The 27,794-nt window shown below is 31.9% G+C and overlaps 2 protein-coding genes across 3 annotated transcripts; both read right to left on the bottom strand.

The window, feature by feature from the left end:
• Positions 1–3,182: 3,182 nt before the first annotated feature.
• On the bottom strand, positions 3,183–6,357 carry LOC107926673 (probable inactive receptor kinase At2g26730). The gene is made up of 2 exons (XM_016857564.2): positions 4,822–6,357; positions 3,183–3,812 (listed from the first exon to the last, which is right to left on the bottom strand). Exons 1-2 carry the CDS (start codon positions 6,113–6,115, stop codon positions 3,241–3,243), a joined length of 1,866 nt encoding a protein of 621 aa, XP_016713053.1. The 5' UTR covers positions 6,116–6,357; the 3' UTR covers positions 3,183–3,240.
• An 11,555-nt stretch (positions 6,358–17,912) lies between these two features.
• Positions 17,913–22,453, bottom strand: LOC107926616 (ubiquitin-conjugating enzyme E2-23 kDa). 2 transcript variants are annotated; one of them, XM_016857511.2, is made up of 7 exons: positions 22,309–22,453; positions 20,992–21,082; positions 19,563–19,642; positions 18,842–18,956; positions 18,662–18,714; positions 18,428–18,556; positions 17,913–18,271 (listed from the first exon to the last, which is right to left on the bottom strand). In XM_016857511.2, the coding sequence occupies exons 2-7, from the start codon at positions 21,033–21,035 to the stop codon at positions 18,135–18,137; spliced, it is 558 nt and encodes a 185-aa protein (XP_016713000.1). In that variant the 5' UTR covers positions 21,036–21,082; positions 22,309–22,453; the 3' UTR covers positions 17,913–18,134. The 2 variants fall into 2 exon arrangements, with proteins under 2 accessions (XP_016713000.1, XP_016713001.1); XM_016857512.2 differs by having other exon boundaries at positions 21,935–22,440.
• Positions 22,454–27,794: the final 5,341 nt, after the last annotated feature.

A 27,794-nucleotide genomic window follows, 5' to 3' on the forward strand; every position in this document is an offset into this window, starting at 1 on the left:
TTTTCAATGGAAATTTGATAACTTTTAGCTTGGAATGACCTTAATGGTGATGGAGGATGAAATAGAAGAGAAAAGAAAACTCTTTTCTCCCCAACAATGTTGGCAACGTGAGAGAGAAAAGAAAGGTAGAGAACTTTCTCCATCTTTTACTTAAAATATCACCAATATTTTAATAAAAAAATAATTTAATTTAATATTATATTAGTAGTAGTAATTACAATGAATAAATAAAATATTATTATAACTAAAAAAAATCTATCCGTTATCATTATCCACTAGAGCTTGGTGAAATTGCTCTTCATGTCCTCACATATTCCACCAATAATTTAATTTAATCTTTTTAACTTTTAATTTCACTTTGACCCAACACTTTGTAAAACCTACAATTCAGTCTATACCTTGCTGTAATATCTCCCACTACATCAATCTTTTAAATTTTCTCTAGTCTCCCACTTCCTTCTCCATTAACACTTATACATTTTATTTTATTTTATTTACTTAGAATAATTTTGACTCATAATATCTTAAAATTATCACGTTACGACCAAAGAGTTTTCTAGGATGTTATATTTTGGGCCTATATTTTTTCCAAACCCTCTCACTTTTCGGACGAGTAGCCCAATCCATGATTAGTTCCAATCATGCTTATATTTACACTATATGTATATATATCACAATTCAAGCTTTCAAGGTTGATTTCAACAATTGCAACATCAAATTCATCATTTTCATAGTTTGGGAAAAGATACGATTACTAGATTACGAACAAGTTATTGAAATTGAATTATGAAAGCACAAACCACAAAAGCTATACCACGCCCGTCTTTTTCTTTCCTTTCGTTTCACCTTTGACGTTTCGGTGCTGTCTTTGACTATGTTCGATAATTCAATTATGGAAACATTGTTAATCACACAATTCAATGAAATAAAAAATGAAAGCATTTAATTCAATTTAATTCTTTACAACCCTAATATTCGAAACATCCATATTACACAATCTATCTAATCGAATTTAGATCCAACTTAATAAATAAAGTACGAAAACCTCTAGCTTTCAATTCATGACATACTTTTCTAACAACTTTCAATTTATTCAATTTACTCCCTAATGGTAAAATTAACTAATAAACTTAATTGAATTTCTATACACATCCATCATCTTTTTATCCTTTATAACATAATCTTCCTATTAATTAACTAGTAACGCCATGCATAAAAATAACCAATTTTTCTAAGCTTTTCAACCATGAAAATTCAACTAAAACATAAGAAGTTCATTAGTCTAAACATTGGGTTAGTTGAATCCAACTTATTAAAGCTTGAATCCATAAGAAATTATCAAAATAAATCTCATACCTTAGTGAATAGATGATAATTATCATGTTTCTCCAGTAATATATGTTAAATATCTAATTAGGTCCTTTTCTATTTACTACATAAAAAATTAATAGCGATTATAATTTTGCATTATAGTCTCGGAGCTATAATTATCAATCAATTCATTTTAATTTTACTAAATAATTTAACCTTTTACTATTGTAGACAACACATAAATTTTATTCCAAATCTAATCATGTCGTTTTAAGTATTTTGATCCAAAAATTAAATATTCCAACATCACTAGAAATTAGATCATTATAGTTTCAACCATATATGGCTCTATTCTTAATTTTATCTATACAATTTTTGATGAAGTTTTAAAGTGTCATTTGCTTCCATCTACCAACTCACACTCTTCATTCTTATCCCCCAAATCAGCGATCGAATCAAATCTTGAGCCAAATTTCTTTCTACCAAGATTTTCGAAATTCTTACCATTCGTAGTATCTTTCCATATTGGTCTTCTTTTCCTGTGCGTTGTCACGATCCATGATGGTCCAAAGGCACCCTTTTCGATAGCACTGCCATCCTTCTTTGTGTTAACTTTCTCAAGAATGTGTTGCCCAAATTTTTCAACATTCGATTTCTCCAGCGAGCACACTTCGTTGAAATGGTCGTAGCGTCTAAAGTTAAAAGTTGTTGAAGTTAGTTCCCATGCAGCCCATGCAGATTCAAGCACGTGAAAATTAATGCACTTATGTTATCCGGGTAAGGAATGTGCAAGAATTCATACACACAAGTTACCCGGGTAAAATACATGCAACTGAAGGGGTTGATGCTTCTTTTCCGTCTCAGTTACATTTTGTTACCGTTTAACTATGCTTTTGTAATCTAGTTCATTTTGAACTTAGTTTAGTTTATGTTTGATGTAATTTGATGGTGATAGAGCTGATCACCAGCTTTGTTTATGTTTGCAAGCAAAATCACCTAGTCCCTATGTAACTAGTGGAGTTAGGTAGTGTTTAGGTAAAGGATTTGTTAATCTTTTGACCAGCCAAATGACTGGTATATGTAATGGCTTTAAGCCAATGTTTCAAATGAATGAAATCATCAGATTTTCTTCCATATGCTCCATTCTTCCTTTGCCTTCTAAAAAACTTCTAAGTTCTGTTCTTCATTCTTGACAGTAGCTAAAAGCTTGAACTTCAAGCATTTTTTCTTCATATTTTATCCGGGTATAATACGTTGTTGCTGGTGCTCTGTTTGAAATTCTTACTTTACCCGGTTAAAGTGTGTCAAAAACTCCAACAAAAGTATATTGTGGGTAAACCCCTATATTCCACACGTTGAAGTGCATTCTCAATACAAACTCTCAAGATTAAAGGTTTGCTCAAATCTACAATCGCCTCCATGTGAGTAGGAAGACCCCTCATACCATTCTTCGTATTGTCATCAACTTTAACAACCTCACCAATGGTGCTACCAATGGCATTCAAAAGGCTTTTCTTATAAAACACACCAGATAAATCAGGAAGCTTGATCTAAGCTATAACCTTAAGCGAGAAAGATTGTAGCATTGAGAAGAACTTGGCCATGGTTACATAGTCAGGTGCTGTCCAAAAAACAATCCACTGCCCCTCAAACAATACTTCAGTGTAATCCCCATCATCCTTCAACTTAACCATTTTTCAAGTCTATGAGTTGGATTGAAGATGATGGTTTCCATCCCAAAAGTTTAGAAATAATACTATTTTTGAAACGGAATTTTATAGAATCAAAGTTACATAAATTGAATCAAATTATTACTTTTTAATTATAGAATCAAAGTTACATAAATTGAATCAAATTTTTACATTCAACAAATCCCAGATTCAATCACCACATTTGCCAACTAATTTTTTAACACATTTAACTGTCATGTCATGGATGTGAGCTTGATCTATCTTCTTCATCTTTTAACGTACTGATCATTACAGCAACTTGATTCATGTTAGGCCTTTCATACGGATTGGGATTTATGCATTTGAGTGCTATCTGCAAGAGGTTCAATAACCTCTCTTCACTTGCACCCTGGGAGATCAAGACCTTGTCAAACACTTCTACAGTCCATTCTTCTGTAACCACTGAATGCACCCATCGAGCCAAATCGATCCCATTAGTGTGAACCGGCTTCCCTGTGAGAAGTTCTAGAAGAATCACCCCAAAACTATAGATGTCAGCTTTAAAGCTGCCATAGGTTGGGGCCGCAGGATCCAAAGCATCCTTGCTGGATTGAAAATCGAATGATAGGTCTTGAGTCTGGAACACCATTAGCCCATACTCACTGATACAGGGATCCTTGTTTTGATTGAAGAGTATGTTTGTAGATTTCAGGTTACCATGAGCTATTCCATCTTCACCAAGCTCCTCGTGCATAAATGCCAATGCCTCACCAACAATGGCCGCAACATTTAATCTGCTTTCCCAGCCGAACGCCTGACCACTTTGGGCTCCTGAATCAACAATGAAACATTCATACGACATATATCTATCTATATACCTATATATAAAAGAAAGGACATAGGCTCTTCCTACATTGACATGTGTCCCATTTCATCCTTATTTCGTTCTTTTATTATAGAAAATTGGTTAAATCTCATTTTTATCCCTTTATTATGCAAAAATTTAAGATTTAATTTGTATTCTTTCATTTTTAACATAATTTGATGCTATATTTATAATATTATTAATTAGTTTAAATAGTTAATATTTTTATTTAATTTAATTTAATTTAATTTAATTTTTATGTACATTTGTATTAAAAAATATTGTTTAAAAAAATCAACATGATAAGTTAAAATAAGTGTTTTTTTATTAAAAAATAATATCAACTATTGAAAATTATTAAGAGTGCTAATTATTTGGAGTTATTAATGACAAATTTCTTTTTTAATTTTTAGTCATTATAAAATAATAGTAAAATTGCAGTTTTAATCTTTCTATTAAAATTACATTTGAGATTTAGTATTTATATTTTAATTACACATAATTTAGTTCTCTATTTTCACAATGGCATCAATTAATCTAAATAATTAACATCTCAACTATTGTGATTAAAATGATGATATGAATTTCTCTTAATAGCACTTTTATGATACAACAAAAAAAAAATTTATGTGTGAAGTCGGAAAGAGTATTTTAAAGAAACAATTGACCTCAACATTTTAACAAAAATAGTTAAGGGTATCAACTATTTTGACTAACTAGTGATATAATGTATAAGAACCAAACTATATCAAATTAAAATATAAATACTAAATCCTAAATTTCAACATAGGAGAGATAATAACCATAATTTAATCTGGTGTAAAATAAATTATGCCTAACATAATCGAATTTACTACGAACTTCTTCATTTAATGTGTTCAAGTGTATGCTGGCTTGCATGGTTTAAGATTTTTTCATCCAAAATTCAAGTTATAAAATCAAAATCTGATGTAGAATTGGTGACAATGAAGTTACCATGGAGGAGCCTGAAAAGACTGCCATTGGGTTGATATTCATAAACCAAGAGCTTCTCTTGCTGTGAACAATAAAATGCAACTGATGGCAATACACTAGGATGTCTGGTCTGGTCCAACCTCTTCATTCTCCTCTTGAACTCTTTACTATCAACACTCCAATCTTTTATCCTCTTCACTGCCAGCGTTGTTACCCCATTATCAAGCATTACCTTGTAAAGGCTTCCATGTTTCCCTTTTCCAAGCAATTCAGCTGGTGCTCGAAGCAGGTCCTCGAATCTTAAACCTTGACCTGTTGGACTTGTAAGCACTACAAGTGATGATAAGGCCACTCCACTCTCCACAGAACTTATTGAATACTCTGATTTATTCTCAGCAATCTTCGACTCATTCGAAGTAGTAGTACTGGTCTTGTAGCTACGCCTGCTAGTGTTTGTTTCCACTGCTTCTTTGTCGTCCTTCGGCTTCATTTTACTCACTAGTTTGAAGGCAACGAATAACACGACAATAAGGCAGAGAACTGCGTAACCGGAGTAGATAAAAAAACGTTTGATCGACGAATGGTTGGATTTCCGTTTCGATGGCGGTGTTGAAGGGCATGGCTTTGAGACTAATTCTCCACAAAGTCCAGGATTACCTGAAAAACTATCAGCAGAGAATCTCCCTTTGACATCAGGAATTGGACCACTGAAGTTATTGTTAGATATGTTTAACTGCAACAGATGGGAGAAATCAAGATTTGGTACCTCACCAGTAAGTTGATTGTTCTGAGCAAAGAAAGTAATTAGGCCCGAAATTTGAGAGAAATCAGGAAATTCACCGGAGAAGTTATTGTTCGATATATCGAACCTCTTTAGATTACTCAACTGCTTTAGAGACACTGGAAGGTGACCAGATATTTGGTTACCACTTACATAAAGGTGTGTCAAATGTTTACAATTCCGTATTTCTTCTGATATTGATCCAACAACATTGTTGCTGTGTAGGCTAAGCACTGAAAGGGAACTTGCCTTGCAGGCAAAACCAATATCAAGAACACCAGTGAGATTTAACTCATCGAGTACGACTTTCTTGACGGATTTTGACAACGTATCGCAGGATACACCGATCCATTTGTCATTGCAAGGGTCTGAACTCATGTTCCAACCCCAACTTTGATCTCTTCCTACATTTCCAGCTGCAAGTTTGTCCATGAATCCCACAAGTGATCGTTTCACTTCTTCATCTTCCGATTTCGAGACATGAAAGAGGAGAAAGATCAAAACGGGTAGTATCCGGACCGAAACTCGGTTCATTCTTGATGAAAAACCGATGTTTAACAAAAATTAACAGGATAATGTAGATTCGTTTCCTTTATAAGAAGGGTATGCTTCATCATGTGTTGCTGGTACGAACAAATAGAAAATAACAAGGCATTGACCACATTTGATTGCCAAATGGCTGAAATTACAATGATCATTTGTTAGGTAATAGAAGTAAGTGTCAATAATGGCTGGGGAATGAGCCAAACGACCGAAGTGGCATTTTAAAAATTGACTGCCGGCAAAGTGAAATAGTCAAGAATTTCTGAAGATGCCATGTCTTTCTCAGTTGGCATTTTCAAGCCAATTCTTCTGGTTATAGAAAAGTATCTTTAAAGAATAGAATTTTTCAGTGGATAAAATATTGTTTTTTATAGAAGGCGAAACTTCTATCAATATAGCTTCTTTCAAATTAAAAATTTGAAAGAAAAATACGTTTAAATATGTTTAAATTCATGATTTTTTATTGTTACAACAACAATAACACTAATTATATTAAAACTCAATTGAGGCCAATACAAAAAGACTATAATATTTGAGAACTAATTTTGATTTTAAGTTATAACAACAACATGTGACATAATTAATTAAATAAAAATAAGGTAAATTAAGTTTTTTTGGGTACGTTAATAGAATATCATATCATATTTATCTTCTTAGTATATAAAAAACCTAAGGATCGACTTGTGCTGAAGATCAGACAAACAGATAAGGTTCCATTAAAGTAAACAAATAATGTGGTGATGTGCCCATTAAGAGCTGGTGAGGGAATTCAAAATTGGAAGGTTGATTTGATGGCATCCAAAGAAAGATGAGTGGGTTGGATTTGATTCCAAATAAGCATGATTTGGGTGGGTTGATTTGATTAGAGTTTTCTGCAAAAGTTTCAGCCTTTAACACAATAAAGAATCCTTTCAAACATAGGTGAAATTTTAACAATGCTTGTGAAGTTGTGATATTGAATAAAGAAAAAAATTAAACCCACATTGAGAAGCAGGATGGAATCACATTGAAGGATATGTAGTTACCTAATTGTTCATATTTCACAAATTACATTTTCTATATGAAATTTTCAAAACATCAACAATTATTTGCAAGTAAGTGAAAAAATTGCATGTAAATTCTAATTTAACAAAGATTCTTGAAATTTTAAACAAAGAAGAAAAAACCTCCTGCGTTTTTTATTTTGGGGAAGAAGAATAGAGGAAGAAAGAAAACAAAACGAAAAAAAAAAATATCACATGTCATAATTGACATAATATAATTGGCTACAAGTGCTTTTTCTTTTTCTTTTTTTGAGCAAACGATTGGGACAATTTATGTAACAAAATTATAGTTTAAGTACCACGTGTCATCCTATTTGTACCTATTCTTCATTGGCTTCTCGACAACTCAAAAATGAGAGACAAAGAAGTCAGTGAAGAAGAAAGATGAAGAAAAGAGCATGGTGCCCAAGGTAGAAAAAAGAAGAAAAGAAAATGAGGAAAAATGAAAAAGAAAAAGAGGTACAAACAGGATATGGGGAGCGGCGTGAATGGCAAGCATTCCACGTCAATAAAAAAGTGACTTGGGTACCAATATAATTGATGTAAAAAAAGTTCAGATAGTAATTTAGGACAAAAAAAAAACTATAATTTAAATGGGAATTTTTTATTTAAAAAAAATGTTTCATTAGTTAGCTATTATTAATATATAATTAGTTTTATGTTATGAAAGAGAAGTTATCTTCAACCAAATCTTTTATATACTCATAAAAGAATAACTTAATTTACTTAGAAAACAAAAAGAAAGACTTAAATTGCTACAAATTGTTCTTAAAGCAGCAGAAAAGAAAATCCAATTGCTTAAAGTTAAATTTGATGATAAAAATAAGTTTTCCAATATATTAATAAGCTACATACAAATAAATTATTTAATAGGAGCTGAAGAAGATGTTAATAACATTGATTCCCAAAAGAAAGCTACCTCAAACATCTATAAATTTTATAAATGTAGTGTATAAAATATGCACTAAGGTACAAGTCATCATCTCAAACCACTATCTGATCACACCATATCAAAGTGTCTTCATCCAATATAATGGACAATATTTTTACTCAAGTAGACCAACAAAGGTATCTTGAGTGCTTTTAAAATAGATATGTGGGGTTTCATGCTCGCAATTTTACAAAAGATAGGGTTCAATGACCGACAGAGGCAACTTATTATGACCTATCAGATTTTCATAAATGGTAGCTCGACTTAGACTTGGGGATCCCTATCTTTTCTTGTTATGCCAAAATGTGCTTTCCTTGATGCTCCTCCATAGACGATTGCTATTTATTCTTTAATGTTGTTGTGGTGCAATTAAGTCCATACTAGCTCCTTTTTGTTTGCCCTCTGGCCTGTCAATTAATCACAAAAAGCCGAACTATTCTTCAGCAGTGCAGGCCAAGCAAACAAGAGGCAATGGTTGGTGGACATTGTAGGAGTTAAACAGGTCCACATTCCAGGGAAGTATCTGGGAATTCAAATGGGATGCTCGAATAGTAAGTTATGTTTCCAGCCGCTATTAGAAAAGTTGCAGAACAAACTTGCCTCTTAGAAATCACTTTGCCTTCCCAAGGTACGAGGCATACGCTATCTTCTTTACCAATTTATACATTTTCTTGTTTCAAGGCCCCGAAATATGTTGTTGAGAAAGTAGACCAATTACTGAGAAGCTTCTGGTGGGGACATGAGCTAAATCAGAAAAAGTTGCATATGGTATACTATTTGTAAACTGAAATGTGAGCATTCCAAAGCTTGAATTGTTGAACGATGCCTTGTTGTTTAAGCAAGCATGGAGAATGCTTATAGAAACCCTTCTAACCTGGCACAAAAAGTATTGTTAAATAAGTGTTCTCCAACGATAAACTTTTATAATGTTGTTCAGAAAGCGTCAGATTCCTAGGTTTGGAAAAGCTTATTAAGAAGGCGACATATTTGCGAAAAAGGTCTTCATGTCCAAGTAGGGAAAGGAGAGAGATAATTGTAATGTCCCAAAATTTTTAATACAATTATTAATGACACTGTTTTGGAAATATGCACAAAAAGAATTTTTGAGAAATTGGAATGAGCTTAATAAAGGATTTCTTTTAAAAGAATTAACTAAATACCGAGAAAGATAAATGTGAGTTTAAAATTTTGGACAAAATATTTAATTAGGATTTAGAGATGGTATAAGAACTAGAGTGTACGAATTAAAAGTTAGTTTAATAATTATTATTTTTGTATAAAGGAGACATGAAGAATTGAAAATCAAGTCTGGATTAAATTGAATGTGTGGATTATTAAAGGGGTATTTTGGAATTTTCTACATGCAATTCGTTTTTACTATCGTGGATTATTTTTCGGTTCCTTATCTATTTGAACTATGACTTTAAGTACATCAATATATACAAGTCATGCATATATAGTTTATTATCCACTTAGGATTAAGGTATACCACATTATGAATATCACAAGTGAATAAATCCATAAATGGATATAAGATAAATTCAACTTGGGTCTTGTTTGATGTATTACCAATCCAAAGAATTATATCTATGTTTTTATCTTTTGGGAGTCATCCACTCCGATACCCAAGATAATGTATCTCCCCATCAGACTTAATAGATGACATAATAGTCTTTCAATCAATTTGCTCAATTTCGATTATACTATAGACTATTTAGATTATCTACTAATATAAGTTGCATTTTCACATTATGATCCGACCACATAATGCCACTTAATATTAGTTAAAGATTAGATAATCAATGAGTCAATATTTATTTATATTTTGCTTTGCGTACAAATACTGTTTTGAAAAATTACAAATACACTACACTTAAGGCATTAAATCTTAACAGTATCTATGCGTAATGTAGATATGATATAATACATTATGAAATAGCACATATGTTCACTTGGTTTTGTTTGAAGGGAATGCACTTTTAGTTCAATATATATATCTTCAAGGGCGAAGCCAGAACAATTTTTTAGGGGGGTCAGATAAAATTTTAATTTTTTATAGTTTATATCTTTATAATTTGTAAAGGATTAAATCAAAATTTTATAATTTTAGGGGGACTAAAGTGCAATTTTACATTTATTAATTTAAAATTTTTAAAAAATTTAAGGGCCAAAAGAACAAATTTACATTTTAGGGGGGGCCAGGGCCCATGCCAGCCCCCCTGGCTTCGCCCCTGTATATCTTGGTTGTGTTTGGCTAGGGCACCTATGGTACAATATGTACATGGTAGTTTTGTATGAAAGTATCAAGTGTTGGAATCTTATTTTATTAAGTTCTAAAAGTATGAGCATTGGTAAAAGAAATATATACAAGTAGATATGTATAATAACAAGTTAAGAAAATAAGAATTTGATAATAAGATGCCATTAGTATGTTAAGAAAGAGGAATATAAATATTGAAATAGTAAGCGTTGTGAAATGAGAAGAAAATGTGAAATTATTGATGGGAAGTGCTTATAGATTGAAAATAAACTTAAGAATTGAATTGTATAAGAAAATTCTCGTTAAAGGGACAAAAAGATGTTAATAGATGATAATGTAAAACAAATCGTACTTGAGTGTTTGAGTTTTAATGAAAAACTAATAAGTGATTTAAATGAAACAAGATTTTATGTCTATAAAAGATTCAACACTAACATGCTTGTAATCAGGGTGAAGACTTATAGGGATATGAAAATGAGTTCATATGCAATTGTGTTAAGGAATAACTGTTACATACTTATAATATGTAATGACATTAGGTATGTGTGAGCTATATGGAAGTTTGTTGGTGATTCTTGTCTTTTAATTGGTTATATGAATAAGTAAGGCATAATATGAAGATATTGATTTTGTTTATTGATGATTTGTTGTTTGTAGTTTATTGTTTAATAACATGTTTTTAATTTAGAAAACATATGTGGTACTGTTGGACATTGATGTACACCACAATGCTTTAAAAAAAAAGCTCAATGTGCGAATGTTGTTCCGTCTCAAGTTATAGGGGGTTTGAGTTTGGTTCTTCATGTAGAACAACATCACACTCAGATATCTCAACTAATTGAGTGGTTTGTAATTCCTTTTCAGCCTTTTTAATAGTCATGACACGTACTTAGGCCTTAATTTTGTCTTTTAGGGGTGCTTGACTTGGATTTAAATGTTATTTTTGGTTATTTGGCATATTTAGTACATGTTTGACACTTTTGGTAATTTTGATGCACTAATTTTGATAATTTATTAAGAGACTTAGATGTTATATATGCATGTTGATTCAAGTTGCTTTTTAATTACCATAGAGGCTAAAATTTGATTTAAAGTATGTTTGACCATGAATTTGCATGTTATACACATGTTTTGATATGTCAAATTTGTTAGTATTAGTTTGGTCTATGTTATGTATGTTTAAGTATGGTTTAGAAGCTTGGAACACTTGAAATGATCAATTTTCTATATTTCTGGTATGAAGTACTCAAGTAGCAGAATCACATAATTGGCTATAGGTACCCAAACCGCAAATTCCAATACTTGCAAAGTTAGTAGCTAAACTTGTGAAATAGGGGTGACAAGTAGCATCAAGTATTGGTATGTGTACCAAGTTCTTGTTTAGTTCAAGCCTATCTGTAACGACCCAAAATCCGTGGGCACCGGAAAAGTTTGCTATCGGGCCTCTGTCTTAGTGAAATAAGTTCGAAAATAATTATTAAAAATATTTATGAGCCTAGTGGTGTGTCTAATTAGGTTTTAATTAAGTAAATTTAGCTTAATTTAGAGTAATTAGCAAAAAAGATTAAATTGAATAAAGGGTGAAAGTCTAATTATAGATTAAAAGAAAGTAAAAAGGGCTAAAATGGCAATTAAACCATTTAGCATAAGTTGAGACGGCAAACATGTTAAAATCTAAGATATTTTTAGATTTTAATTATGTAAATATATATAATTTAATTATTAATTACTTTTTTATTTAAGTATATAGATATTTATTATTTATTATTATTCTATTAAATTATAATTTATATTATTAAATTATTATTATTATTAAAAATAAATTAAAATAAAAACAAATGTATGGTGATTAAATTATACAAGTGTAATTCATATATATATACATTTGTAATATATTTATTTAATTACTTTTTATTTAAGTAAAAAGATTTTTATCATGTTAAAATATTAAATTATATAAACTAAATAAAATAAGGACAATTAGATGGTGATGATAATAGGCAAGTGTAAAATATATGTGTGTCCAATTGTAATATATATATTGTTATTAAATAAGATATTTATAATTATTATTATTAATATTATTATTATTATTATTATTATAAAGTTAATAAAATAAAAGAATAAAAGAAATGAAATAAAATAAAGTAAAGAAGAAACAGAGAACATTTCGAAACAGAACAGGAAAGAAAAAGGAAAGAAAGAAGAAAGGGAAAATTGAGGTTTTAAAGCTTGAAGTTTAATTGGTAAGTTTAATCAAGTCCTTTTCTTATAAATTTGATGTTTTTGGAATCTTAGAGTGAAATACTCTTGAATTTAAGTTGAAATTTTGAAAGTTAATAGATTTTTTAGTAGGGTTTATGTTGAACAAATGATGGAATTGGGGCTTTATTTGGTAGAAATTTTGATTAGAATTGAATAAAGGATTGAATTGTAAACTAAGCTATAAGTTTTGAGTTTTAGGGATTAAATTGAAATAAATTCGAAATTATGAAAATATGATAAAAATTAAGTAGTTAGATGTGAGTTTGGTAAGAAATTGAGTAGTAAAAAGGTATGAATTGAGAAAGAAAAATATATAGGTTTAGTTGGGATTAAAGTTGAATTAAAGGAAAAGTTAGATAAAAATTTCAGCATTTAAATTGTGTTATGCTAATAATTGTGAAATTATTTTAATTGTTCATAGCTAATATCGAGCCTGAAGCATCGGCCTAAAAAGGAAAAGGAAAGATCGTCGAGGATTAAATCCGAAGAGAATTCTAGTTTGTATCACTATAACTCAAGCTTTATAATTAATATGTGTTTAATTTAATATGAATATGTGGTAAGTATTTTAAGGTAAGTATTTAATGAAATAATAAAATTTGTGATTGGGTATTAAAATCGAGATTGATACTGAACTGAATTATTGGATTCTGAATATTGTTTTGAATACCGAATTAAACTGTAAAATTACTGAATAATATTACGTATATTGCATTGAACTGTAAAATTTCTAATGAAGTAAATTATTGTATTACTGTGAAAATTGATCAAAATAATAAATTATAATTAATATTGAATCGAAATGGAAATTACACTGAAAAATGATTTAAATACCCTATTAACTAGTCAGGCTAGTCGGATATAGTTGGAATGTTATAGGATATGGAAGAGTACGGGTTTTTGCCGGCTTACTAATCAGGCACTTATGTGCCGACTACTGTTACTGTTACCGTTACTGTTACTGATTCGACACTTTGTGTGTCGAATACTGTTATCGTTACTGTTACAGATTCAGCACTTTGTGTGTTGAATACTGTTACTGTTATTGCTAATGCTACCGTTACTGATTACTGATTAGATACTGTGTACCGTTAAGGCACATTGTGCCGTACTGGTGTGTTGGTTGGAATCCGTGTATCCGCGAGTCCGAGTCAAGTTAATAAGGATAAATGAAATAAATCTATTGATAAAACTAAATTTGAATGATATGTCCTATGTGAAAGTTGAGAATTGAAATAAAGAAATAAGAATGGTATATATATATATATATATAATTGAATGACAACATGAAAGATTGAATTGTTCATTAAGTGATGATAATTGTAATGTAAAAGTATGTGTGTGATTTAATGTATTTAATTATAAACTGAATTATAGTGATACCACTGAGTATATGCATACTCAGCGTATGGTTGTTTTCGTGCGCAGGTTGTAGAAGTCAAGTACTGAACCAGCATCCAAAGCCAGACCCGACTTCAGCAAACTTTTGGTGATGTATATTTTCTTTTGGTAATGTGGCATGTACTTAGGATGTGTATAAATGTTATTATGTTTTGAATATAAATGGTTTAAAATATTAATATTGCAAGTTTAAGAATTATAATGAAAAAGTTTATTCATTTCAATTTAATTAGCACAATGATAAATTTAAATTAATATTATATTAATTAAGTTGATTAGAAAGTAAATAGAATAGAAAATGAATGTGTGAAATAAATTGGTTGAATTGGTTATGTTTGAAATAGATATGGTTTTAATTGCAGTGGTTTTATGTAAAAATAAGCAGAAATGCTGTCGAAATTTATAAAAAATAAATAAATAAATAAAAATAAAAATTTGGAGTATTTAAACGAATCCCATTTCACTTAAATGTATGTTTTAGACTTTGAGAGTTCGATATAGGGATTTAGTAATTAAATTATGCTATGAATGTTATTTTATTTGTGAATTATTCATAAGTTGTCTGATACGTCAGGTAATGCCTCGTAACTCTGTTCCGACGACGGTTCAGGGTTAGGGGTTGTTACACTATCAGTCTCTATAATGTGCTATACAATGTGTTTACTAAGACAGTGGTCAATAGATTGAGACCAGTTATGGTGAAACTCATACAGCCTAACCAAGTGAGTTTCATTGCTAAAAGACATATTGTTAATAACATCCTTATTGCTCAGGAGATCATCTATGCCATGCGGACTTGTAAAGGTAAAAAAAACAAATGGATGGCATTAAAGTCAACCTAGAGAAAGGTTACAACCGTATCTGGTGGGATTTTTTTAGGATACTTTTCTTGAAACAGGACTACCTAATTCTCTTACTTACGTAATCATGCATTGTATTTCCACGACTTCTATGTAGATTATTTGGAACGGAAAGATTACGGATACTTTCAAACCTTCTACGGGTGTGCGTCAAAGAGATACCATTTCTCTATATATCTTCTTTTTTGTTGGGTTTTTGACAGCAGCAAAAGAAGAGAACAATACAGAGAACAAATGAGGAATAAACAAAGAACAATTTACTTGCTTACAAACGTACAGCAAGGAAGCAATCTGCTTTACACAACTGATATGCTTGCTCATTCAATATAAAAACAGTACATTTATAGTCAAAATACATCACCAAATATTCAATTAACCCCACTAATCAGCATTGGGACTATTAAAACATTGTTTGTACACATGGATAAGCTGACTTATCAGCTAAATCATCCCATCAAAACATCAACATCAAAGTTCATTCTCAACCAAACTAAATTTCATTGCAACTAAAACAGAAAATATGTTGCTGCAACATGCACAATTGCTACAGCATCCGTACAAGCTATATGCACTCAACAAAATCATCATAGTGGCATGCACTTTAACAAAAGCATAACAGCAGCATGGTTGGCCATTTTCAACACTCCTCATTGGCCTCCATGCTGCAAATACTGTTGGTGTAGCAAAGAACTAATTGAAGTATAGAACAAAATATGAATGAAGGGATCATATAAGATTAACAAAGCAGCCCTTATATACAAGTCCCAAGTAACAACCTCAATAAGAAATAAATTCAAATTGCTACTAACTAGCTAACAACTCCTCCTCTTACTAACAAGCTAACAAATCCCCCGAAGACTTAGTCTTATTATTTTAAAAATAGCTGCAGCCTTGAGATACTAACAAATACCAATCATTCATCAAGTTTTTTTGAGCTTGGCAATCCCAAAATGTTTTTCAAGTTGACCTTGCTCAAGCAATTCATCTTTAACCTTGGCCCCATTCTCAACCAAATCTAATTCGCGCACTTGATTATCCCAATCTTTTGTGCCAAAGATTTGTTCAGCAAATGGAATCCTCTCCTCCTTCACAGCCTTCACAACTTGTCTTAAAATACATCTTTCATTGTTCCTTTGTTCATTACAATCCTATTTCTTCTTGCACATACTCCCTCCTACTGTGGAGTGTCTTCGTGCACATACTCCATCAAATCCTCCTTTAGCTTATCATAAGCTTGATTGGGAGTCTCACAATGGGTGAGTTGCTGCTATCTTTTTTACAAGCAACCCTCAAAGATGACAGGCATTAATAGCTTCTTGTCTTTCTTAACAAGCAGCAGAAGCTAAAAAAAAGCCCTCAAAGACTTGGGCTAATGATACCATTTGTTGGGTTTTTTTATAGCAGCAAAAGAAGAGAACAATACAGAGAGCAAATGAGGAAGAAACAAAGAACAATTTACTTGCTCACAAATGACAATCTGCTTTACACAACTGATATGCTTCCTCATTCAATATTAAAATAGTACATTTATAGTCAAAATACATCACCAAATATTCAATTAACCTCACTAATCAGCATTGGGACTATTAAAACATTGTTTGTTCACATGGATAAACTGACTTATCAGCTCAATCATCCCATCAAAACATCAACATCAAAATTCATTTTCAACCAAACTAAATTATATTGCAACTAAAACAGAAAATATGTTGCTGCAACATGCACAATTGCTACAGCATCCGTACAAGTTATATGCACTCAACAAAATCATCATAGTGGCATGCAGTTTAACAAAAACATAACAGCAGCATGGTTGGCCATTTTCAACATTTTTCTTGGGATGGAGCAGTTAGGACATCTAATAGAGAAAGCGGTGACTAGTTCTTTAAGGACTCCCATTAAAATTTTTCGTCGAAACCCACCTATATCTCATTTTTGTTTTTGCAGATAACTTGGTTCTCTTCTGCAAGGCAAACTTGTGGCACGCAGAAGTCGTTAGTGACATATTGGGTGTCTTTACCAAACATTCGGGCCATAAAGCGAGTTCGTATCAAAACTCACATTTTTTCTCCAATAATGATGTTGGTTGTGATAATGTTATCAATAATTTTGGTTGTGGGCCTGGCAGCCTCTTTTTAGTTCACTATTGAGAAAGTGTACCGAGAGTTGAATGAATGAGATGCTAGGACGTTGTCTATCATCAGACGAGTTACCTTAATGAAGGTGATTCTGTTGGCTATTCCCAATTATTTTATGAGCTTTGCATTAATCCCAATTTCAATTTGTTATGAGATTGGCAAAATAGATAGAGCTTTCATTTGGGGTTCTAGCTCGAACGGCAGGAAGTCGGCACTTAAGAGTTGGAGTAAATGGAAATGGCGGCCTAGGGATAAGAAGATTACGGGATCAAAATAAAACCATTTTGTTAAGACTTGGTTTTGACCTTTTAATCGAGGTGCACACCCTTTGGTTTTGGGTCCTGAGATGCAAATATAATGTACAAGGACTTCGCCCAATTAGTATCTCTCGGAGTTCACATTTGGCTATCCTCTCGAATGTTCGGGGAAAGGTGATTCAAGGGGTTCATTGATGAGTTCGAAATGGTAATTTGATTACCTTATGGAATTATCCTTTGCTGACTGAAGTGGAATCTCTGATAGGTTGTGAACCTATGAGGGAGGACATGTTACTCAAGGATAGTCAGTTCTAATGGAGACTGGGATTGGCATTTTTGAACTTGGTGCTGCCGCATAACATTGTTACTAAGGTTGCTGGTATTTTACCTCCTAGTGATGCAGGGGAAGATCGTCTAGCTTGGTCTTGGTCTACGAATGGAGGTTTTTGGGCCTCAGCCACCTATAAAACCATGACAAGGAGTCAACTGGGAGAGGAAGATTCAGTTTCGGACTTATTTGGAGGTGTACAGTACCAGAACGGGCAAGACATTTTCTATGGATGGTTTTCAAAGACCGTCTCCTAATTTTTATGCCGTTGGTAGAATTTATCTAAAAGCTTTGCTGATGATGGGTGAGAAAATTTCTCATAAAATATATTAAAATAATCTTCCAGTACATTATCTACCAGGAATAATAATAATGTATCTGATTTTATGTACCAATTGTTGTTATGTCCATTGTCCTTTTGTAGGACCTAATGTTTTAAAAAATCACTTATCACTTCTAACTTTCTATGCTGCGGATAGCAATGATGTGGATTCATCTTTGCTTTCATTAGGACTTCCAAGGCATTTTTATGGACCTGCACGTCCATCAATTTCATCTTCACTAGAACAGGTTTCCTCTTCGGTTACATCTTCATCGTCATCGGTCTCCTCGCCAGCTGTCGGTTTCATGATATTTTCCTTCTTCGCATATAGCTCACAGAATTCTGTTTTCCAAGAAGACAGAAGAAAACATTGCTCAGCCCTGGGGAATATTCAATGTACAACCACCCTCCCTTTCTTACAAACATCTTGGGAACAAACGTCTTATGCCAAGGATGCATAACCAAAAACACCATATCACAAAGTTCTAAAATCTTTACCTTTTACTTTCTGATCATATTGTTTTCGATCTTTCATCATCAATGATGCTGCATCCCTGTTTAGGGGGTGTGATGGGTTTGGATAAAGCAAGAGCTGTGGAAGAAAAACTTCAAAAATGTTTAAAAGATCTGCAAAAAAAAGGAAATCAATTCACAGGGGCATTCATCAATTAAGGAAATTAATAATGTGGAATGTCGCTTGTTAGTAACCGATAGAAGTAAACTGATTCATACCGAACATTGGACTCCACGACTGGTTAATAACATCCAAGCATACAGAACCAGACCTGAAATTCATTCAATATAGAAAAATTCAAGTTGCGTAAAGAACTTTGAACAACAATTGTCATGGTGAAATATTCAGTGAAATATTGCAATCCATGAGAATCAAGTTTGAAATTATAAATTGCTCACGTTTCATCGACATTTGGGTGAAGTATCTTATTCACGAATCTAATAGAAGGAGACTTGTAAGGATAGGCATCTGGAAGCTCAACCCGGATTTTCCAAACTCCACCTTCATACAGACCTATTGCAGTTGATGAAGTTAAGGATATTTAAGAAAGAAAAAAATGGATTCAGAACAAGGACATCCAAACTGTGTTGCTCAAATTTCTCACTTTCTGAAAGTGCCAGTGTTTGACACCCATGACATATACATATCGAGACATGAATATGGGAATATGACTTTTCAAGAACCCTCCATATGGAAATAACTTTTAAAAAATTGTACATGTCTTGACAAATACATAACCATATCTTACACATAGAACCTAGTGCAAGCAACATAGTTTCCAAAGGAAACAACTATTGACCAGACGATAAAAGAATAAGAGACAGAAAACTCACCAAGCACAAAAAAGTTTTGGAAATCAAATTCCTTCTAGGTAAAAGGGAAAGAGTAAGAGAGAGAGAGAAGAGGTATATGTGTGTATGAAAGAGAAACAGCCCCTTATTGTATAGTAGTTTAATCAAATTAACAATCTATTCTCAAATTGATAAGCATGTATAATGCCATGGAACAGTCCCTACAGTGCTGTCAGGCAGTAATTACATGAACATAAAAATATTATCAAGACGGATCATATCAAATGCATAACTGGAGAACCTATATTGAACAGATTAGAAAACATACTTTCTTTGGGACCATGAAATCCCACAATGAATTCGTTGAGTACATCATTTATTGGTTCCACAACATAATCATTCATCATCCTGGATAAAATGAATAGGAGAGAAGTGACAAAGAGATGGAAAACTCATTAGCAACTCAAGATTAAAAATCCCAAAATTTCAGAAACAGTTGACAAATTCAGTAAAGCTTTCAGAGAAATGAAATGGGAAAAGTAGTAACATATTTAAATAAAGTGGAAACAGGAACAGATCTCTCTCTTGAATCTGTTCATTAATGACCATGACACAATAGAGTAGCACATGAGAATTTAATGAATAGTGGACATTAATGACCATGACCCTCTAATGCTCTAACATCCCTTCCTCTCTTCCCTTCTTTTGGATAAGTAAAATTTTATTTATCCGAAATAAGCAAAGTTTTGCTTCAAAGTTTGACAATGGTTACATAACCACTCACAAAAGAGTACATTAGCTAATACATTACATTCAAATACCCATTCCCCAATCAACAATCAACAAGGCATTAAGTTGATCAGTAAATTTGCTATGAGAAGGCAGCCTGTCTCTAACACTATAAGTGATCAATCAAAATAGATCCATTGGTGATCAGGCCATTCCTCCCTTTCTCTCTCTCTCTCTCTAAGGGAGCATTTGATTTTATAATAATTTTTTTCATAATTGCTTTGCTTAAGCTTCCCTACTTGAAATGAGAGAATCTCACATCTCAAAGAATCTTGTGTCCTAAAATTGTCAGATAAACCACATCAAAGCAATCAACAGATTACTGCAAAGTAAAAGTTGTGCTCTCCCTAGAAACTAAGGAGGTAAAATTTGTTAACTAAAATAAACCGTTAATGTACTCATTTCCCTTGAAAAACAAGTGCAGAAGTAATTTTATGCAGTTATGATGTAGTCTACAGACTTCTTCATGATAATCTTCAAACAAGAATCGATACTGGCACCGCCTTTTAATAGTTGCCACAACTTAAAAACATAACAAGCTGAAAAGAGTTCATGTTAACCTATTACAGCATTGTGTAGTCTGCCAGTCTCTTTATTAACCTATTCCACACACAGTCAATTCATCAGACAATAAGTGTGTCAATTAAACAAATTCAATTAGTATTACCATCTTTGCTACAAACATCTAATCATGATGCAACCCTGTAAGGCTTATGGTTCAAAACATCCCATCTTATCCATATCACTTGTTATTTGATCAAGTCAGCTGGAATGGTTCCTCAACGGCACTAACCTCTAGCCCCTCCTAACGAAATTGAAAAGAATAGTGCTAAAACCACCTTAATAAAGCCCCATTACCTAGGCAAAACATTTGCAGACTATCCTCCACAACATGAAAAGAGAAAGAGATCAAATCATTTGAACAAAGGCAGCAACAAACAAGATGTAAACATGAAAGAGAAACTTACAACTTCATTACATCCATTTCTCTCCTCTTGCTTTGGGAAGACATTTTATCTGATATAATTAATCTAAAGTGCCTGCCAAACTTTCAACAGTCTGCAAAATAAAATTTAAGTTTAACACTTCTATTTTCTAGAATCTCTTATCTATAAATCTGTGCAGGACAAACTCAATAGATATGGGTGAAAAAAGCTAAAGTTTAAGAAACCTCAGATTTTATGTTGTTCACCAAAAATATATGTTAATGCACATTATAAAAAAAGTATAAATATTGAGAGAAGTAAAACCAACCAAATAAACCACATCACTGTTAGTGCCGACTATACATGGAAATTAACTTTTCTTAGTGTTCAAATGTAGGATAGTGAGTTCGGATATTTGACCAACATAGCAATGCCTAAAAAGACCCACTAAAGACTTAAACAGATATTAGAAAAAGAAATTATCCAAATTTCTTTATTTGATGCGTATGTTCATTCAACCATTTCTCAGTTATGCAGGACCTCAACCTCTAGAATATGACTAATTTAATTCACTTACTCTTAATCCTACTACTATTTCAGAAATAGCAAGCCCAAAGCATACTGAAATCAACATAAAAGCTGGAAGCTTGTCTTGTACATCAAAATTTTCACATTTTCTACAAAGCACACCGCACCTATGAGAAGAAAAAATATATTTTCTATCATTCTATTTTTCTAGTCTTCGAATTTTTCAATCTTTCCAATTTTCTTTCCACTTTACCGAGCAAAGCCTAAATGACTTCCTACTGACATACAACATATTAAACCCACCTAATGCATACAACTTATTAAACCCACCGAATGCATCAACAACTTTACTATTCTTCTAACGTTGATTCATGAATTAATATAGAATCCTACAATAAATCATTACTTACATAACAAATACGAACTATTAACATAAAAGTAACTAAAATGGCTTAACTTGTACAATATTTGATTTGAAAAATTTTATGCATCAACCCTTACATCACACATTATCATTGGAACACTACAAATAGGAATCTCTCTGATCCTTAATAAATACCACTCAATACACAGTCAAACAGAGACAAAAAGAAAATCTCAATGAAACTCTGTTATCAATGGTACTTTCTTAAAAAATATACGACCAAATCCATCATCCTTCAACCGTTTCATACTTAAAATCCTAAAAAAAACGTAATTAATCTAAGACCCATCTCCAAACGGGTCTCCGAAAATGAAACCACCAACAAAATGGTTTTCCATGTTTGATCACTTGAAGGAATAAAAGTAGAAGAAAACCGAGAAATGAAAAATGGAGCCAGGGTATGTTACGTTTTAGCAAAGGGTATGTTTATCCAGAAATATCTGAGGAAGAAGGTTGGGTTAAATGGTAATCGTCCTATAAACAGAGAAACCAACAGGAGGTAATAAGAAACAGAAAAAAGAGAGAATGGAAAAAGAAGAAATACAAAGGGTGAAGGTGAATGTCATGTTTACGTGTTGGATTGAAGTTCTAATTACGTGGCATGCGTGTTTTGCGCTTCGCTAATTTATCAATGGCTTAAGCCTTACGGATTAAACCCCTCCTACTTTTTCAAAATTACTCAATTGATATTTGAATTACTCAAATGCATAAAAAAAAATTCACCTTCAAAGAAAAATATTTAAATTTATTTAAAAAATCGTAAAAGATTATTAAATCATAAAAAATTACCAAATATATAGAAATAAAGAAAAAAATTATAATTTTTTTATAAAATCTTGAAAAAATATCATAAAAATTATAAAACCAAGTAGAGGAAAAGATCAGTGAATGAATTGATAGAAGCTAACAAAGTTTTTTGCACTAGAGCAGTTGTAAGAGTGACTTATGTGGGGAGTGTTACATGCATGCATACGTATATACACTATACATTATTACAAACACTGACAAGGAAAAAAACAAGATGAATCAAATGATGCATGTTGTTGTAACACCCTACACTCAACTAAATCGTCAAATCCGAGCAATAGGATGTCATATTCGTCGCCAGAGCAATTACAATAAATTTATTTCCACTTTAAGCCATTGTAAAATTTAATTCAATCAAACAAACATTAATCACTATAATCAACCATTTATGGGATTTATATGTATTCGCAAAAGCTCCAAGAACTAATCCGAGGTTGAACATGAACCAAACATCTATCATATGATACCAAATTCAACAGGAGCGTTCACTTCAGAACAAACCAAACTAGACTCAACTAGGTACATGCCAACTTAGAATAAAAATGGAATATACAAACGTTGACAAGTTCAGGATTGTTTACTGGATGTTGAAGTCGTAGTTCAAGTATCTTGAATTATACCTTACCTGTGAACGAAAAACAAAGCATATGTTGAGCAATGGAACTCGGAAATATTTTCATGATTCAAATAACAAAATTACAAGTTAAGAAAATTGTAACATCCAACTAGTATATCATTCATATCAAGTGTCAAACCAATTCATTTAGTATTGCAATAGAAGTTGTTGAGGCCCAATTTTGACCCAACATTAAAACCCAAATTTAACCCAATTCAAATCCCAAGCCCATTTTAACCTAAACCAGCCCAATACCTAAAACAAAAAAATCAAACAGAAACCCTAGCCCCATTAAAGCTGCCAACCACCGAACCCCCCAGTTGCCTCTGCCACCACCTGCCCACTGCAGCACCGGCCACCAACTCCGGTCACCTCCACCGCCTCTGCTCCTGCAACCATTAAAATGAAAGGACAGAAAGTAGAAAAATAAAAAAAATAAAAAAAAAACACTTGTAAAAGGCTATAAAAGCCATCAAAAAATATTGTAAAGGGCTTCTTTTTCTTTTTTTGGACTTTCTTTGAAAAACAATACAACAATAGATTTTTTTAGCACAGCAAGAGCTTGAAGAAAAAAGAAAATCAAACTTACAAACACAAATAGCAAAGCATAGAAGAAAAACAAATCTACTAAGGTGTTCTTTCTTCTCTTTTTCTATTTGAAACTATTTATATGCATATACAAGTATATATAAAGTTTCTACTTTTTTTTAAACTATATATATGTATTAAAATAATATTTAAAACAAAAACCTTTTTTTTTGGATTTTCGGCCACCGTGTACTGTGGTCGGCGGCGGTCCGGCGACCGAACGGTGACCGGACCTGTGGCCGAAAATCCCCTCATCTCTCCCTCTTCTCTCCTTTTTTTTTTCTTTCTTTCAAATGATACAAATGATTTTTTTTTCAAAAACTTTGGCCTTATATAGCCTTCCAAAACAACGTCATTTTGGGGGCTGCCTTTTAACCTCAAAACGACGTCGTTTTGGCCTATACCCGAGCTGTCTGACTCGACCCGCTAGAGGATCCGCGTGTTTTTGTTTAATGGGTTATTTATGTGCGTGGTCCTTCCGCTTTTTTTTACTTTGCAATTAAGTCATTTTTTATTTTTAATTTGGCCCCAAAATTTGTTGCGATTTTCAATTTAGTCCCCGCTGATGTGCTACGTTTTGATGGGAAGGAATAATTACTATTTCGGTCCCCCTATGTTTTGCGCGCGTTCAAATTCGCCCCAAACTTCCATTTTAGTTTCAATTTAGTCCTTTTCGCATCAATTTGTCTAATAATATTATTTTTATTTTTATTTTTATTTTTTTATATTATTATTATTATTATTAATGTATTATTATTACTAATTATTATTATTGCTAATATTGTTATTATTATTAATATTAGTGTATGTTTTATTATACATGTATGTATATATATTTTTATATATAGTATTATTTTAATTACTTTATTTTAATATTATTATTATATTATATTTGCTTTTTGCATTTCAACATTATTATCATCATTATTATTATTATTATTATTATTATTATTATTATTATATATTAGTGTATATTTATTATATACGTATATGTATATATGTATATATATAGCAGTGTTTTTTATTACTTTATTTTAATATTTTTATTATATTTGCTTTTTGTATTTCAATATTATTATTATTATTATATGTTTTATTATATATGTATATATCTTTAATATATATATGTATATGTTTATGTAGTATTATTAACAATTGTTTTGTAACATTATTATTATTTCTAATATTTATATATTATGTATATATTATATATATTATGTATATATATTTTTAACATTATTTTTTATATATAATATGTATATATATTTAATATCATATTATTCATACATTTTTTATATTATCCCATGTAAATACTTTCAATACTATATTATACATATATTTTTGTCTATTATATATATTTTTAATACTCAATACTGTTATTATGAATATATTTTTGGTATATGTATGTATATATATATTTTTCTTTTATTAATATATTATTATCATTATTTTTTTACTTTATATTATATTATTTTATTTTTGAACATACTTATACTTATTTCATTACTACTTCGATCATTACCATTACCACTATTATTAGTATAATTATTATTTTCTTTTTTCATCATTATTAACATATATATAAGTATATATATTTATGTACATATTGTTATTTTCTATTATTGTTATAAATACATTATTTTTCTTATTATATTAATAGCACATTATTTTTATTATTATTTTCTTTTATTGTAAATATTGTTATTTTTATTTTAATATTCTTAGATTTTAATGTTTTTTATTAATTGTATCATTGTTTGCATTATTTACGAATTCTTATTATAGTAAGGTTTTACTCATATTTTTTAATTAATTAAAATAAATAAGGCAACGTGCCGATTTAACATTAGGTCGTTGATTTCATCGCTATGTTGGGTGAATATCATCGACTCGTGTTAAAAACGGAACGCCCTTCTCAAAAGAAACTGAAATTTTAAAAATTCTCGTGTTTTGATCGGATCACAATTAAAATTTAAATTGAACTCGTATTTTAGAAAATTAAAACAACACATGTTTAACAAGATACCAATTTTGGGCATCGCGAGGGTGCTAATACCTTCCTTGCACGTAACCGACTCCCGAACCCTATTTTTCTGTGGATTTTCGTGTAGAAAATTCGGCCTTCATTTTTGTTCAAGAATAAGTTTTCTTTTCTAAAAAGAAAATTTATTAGGTGTCCGATCACACTTAGAAAAAAGATCGGTGACGACTCCTTTTTTTTAAAAAAAATCGATAGTCGGTTTTCAAATTTCCAATAAATCGCCTCAACTAGCGACCAAAGCGAAATTTTTACGTCGCTACAGCTGGCGACTCCACTGGGGATATTTTTGAGAGTCGAGTCAAATTAAACGCGTGTTGTCAAAATTTTCAAAACTCCTTGTTCAAATTAATATTTAGCCATGATCCTTAAATTTTGTTTTTGAAAAGTAATGCATTTGCGTCATGTTGTAAATATTCTTCTAACTTGTTTTATCTTGTTGTTCTTCAGCTCTAAGTTTTTATGGTTCTAGTTTTTTAGTTTAGTTTTTAAATAAAAACGAAAAGGTTTGTGAGTTTCTCCCCACACACCGTGCACTTGTATTTTGCATAACATGAGCTCTCTACCCGGGCTCCGTCCGTTTAAGTGGAAGTAAACGCTATGCCTTCGTGAGTTAACTCGTCCCTCCGCACAAGCTAGTGAATACTTTCGGGTTACATACGACTTATGCTTTCGTGAGTTAACTTGTCCCTCCGCATAGGCATAAATAAATGTAATCCCTCGAATTGAACTCGTGAGCTTGTGATGGGCTACGACCGAAGCTTCGTACTAGTCTTAGTAGACGATAGTACGAACAATTCGAGTACCTGTTTAGAATTGAAACCGCATATAGTAAACCATACGAGCCACATAACTAGAGCCATGCCGAACCTCTGTCCGTTTAATAGTCACCAAAATAAGTACACAGGAGAAACGCCTCTTGCTTTTCATTTCCTTTACATTTACACTGTTTATGCAAAAGAATTGAACCGAGTAGCTTAATTTGTTGAAGTTTCCATAGTTTTTCTCAGTTTATATTTATTGTGATTATTAACCAAGGTTGTTTGTCTTTATTTTTATTTTTTCATCATGCATCATAGGCATCTTGATTAGGAAGGTGTTGATTAGAGATTGGTTGCCAAAAACGGGTTTCTGATGGAGGAGTCAATTACACAAGTAACCGAGAAAAATGGCGTGGTTCGAGACTGGTCTTTGAAGACTCAGAAAGCGAAAGGGGATAGTTTAACGGAAGGATGTATCTCCAATCTTCCCGAGCAAGTAGCTACAAATGTTCATCAGAATAACCTTGAAGACTTAACTCAGATTTGGAAACAGTGGGACTCAGATACTAGGGGGATTTTCACTGAAAAGTATAGGGATATAGCTCACTTGATCGCTATCAACGTAGACGAACAATTGATTCAAGCCATGGTTCGATTCTAGGATCCAACTTACCAGTGCTTTACTTTCAATCAGGAAGATATGACTCCAACCATAGAAGAATATGCTGCTTTGCTTCGTGTTGACAATGTACAATTCAACAAGATGTATGTGAAAGAGCCTAAGCCAATGACCTTCAAGAAAAAGCTAGTGAGGTTGACCGGAATGACCGATATATGGGCTGAAAAATAGATAAAGAAAAAGAATAAAGTCAGTTGTGTTCCGTGGTTTTCTTTGCGAGACTTAGTTCAAAATCATCTAGATATTGTGAAGAGAACGGATTTGTTTGCTTTGGCCATTTACGGATTGATCGTCTTCCCAAAGGTTTTGGGGCATGTAGAAGTCGCGATAATGGATTTCTTCGAAAGGTTAGGTAAGGGATCAACCCCATCCCAACTATCTTGGCCGAGACTTTTAGATCTCTG

The sequence above is a fragment of the Gossypium hirsutum genome, chromosome A07, assembly GCF_007990345.1.
Source record: "Gossypium hirsutum isolate 1008001.06 chromosome A07, Gossypium_hirsutum_v2.1, whole genome shotgun sequence".
Taxonomy (NCBI): Eukaryota; Viridiplantae; Streptophyta; class Magnoliopsida; order Malvales; family Malvaceae; genus Gossypium; species Gossypium hirsutum.

Coding starts and splice junctions, on each gene's coding strand:
- LOC107926673 (XM_016857564.2), bottom strand. CDS start 6,115: ATGAACCGAGTTTCGGTCCGGATACTACCCGTTTTGATCTTTCTCCTC. Junction 3,813..4,821: donor TCTTTTCAGGCTCCTCCATG/GTAACTTCATTG, acceptor TTGTTGATTCAG/GAGCCCAAAGTGGTCAGGCG.
- LOC107926616 (XM_016857511.2), bottom strand. CDS start 21,035: ATGTCTTCCCAAAGCAAGAGGAGAGAAATGGATGTAATGAAGTT. Junction 19,643..20,991: donor GAAATGGATGTAATGAAGTT/GTAAGTTTCTCT, acceptor CATTTTATCCAG/GATGATGAATGATTATGTTG. Junction 18,715..18,841: donor CACCCAAATGTCGATGAAAC/GTGAGCAATTTA, acceptor AATGAATTTCAG/GTCTGGTTCTGTATGCTTGG.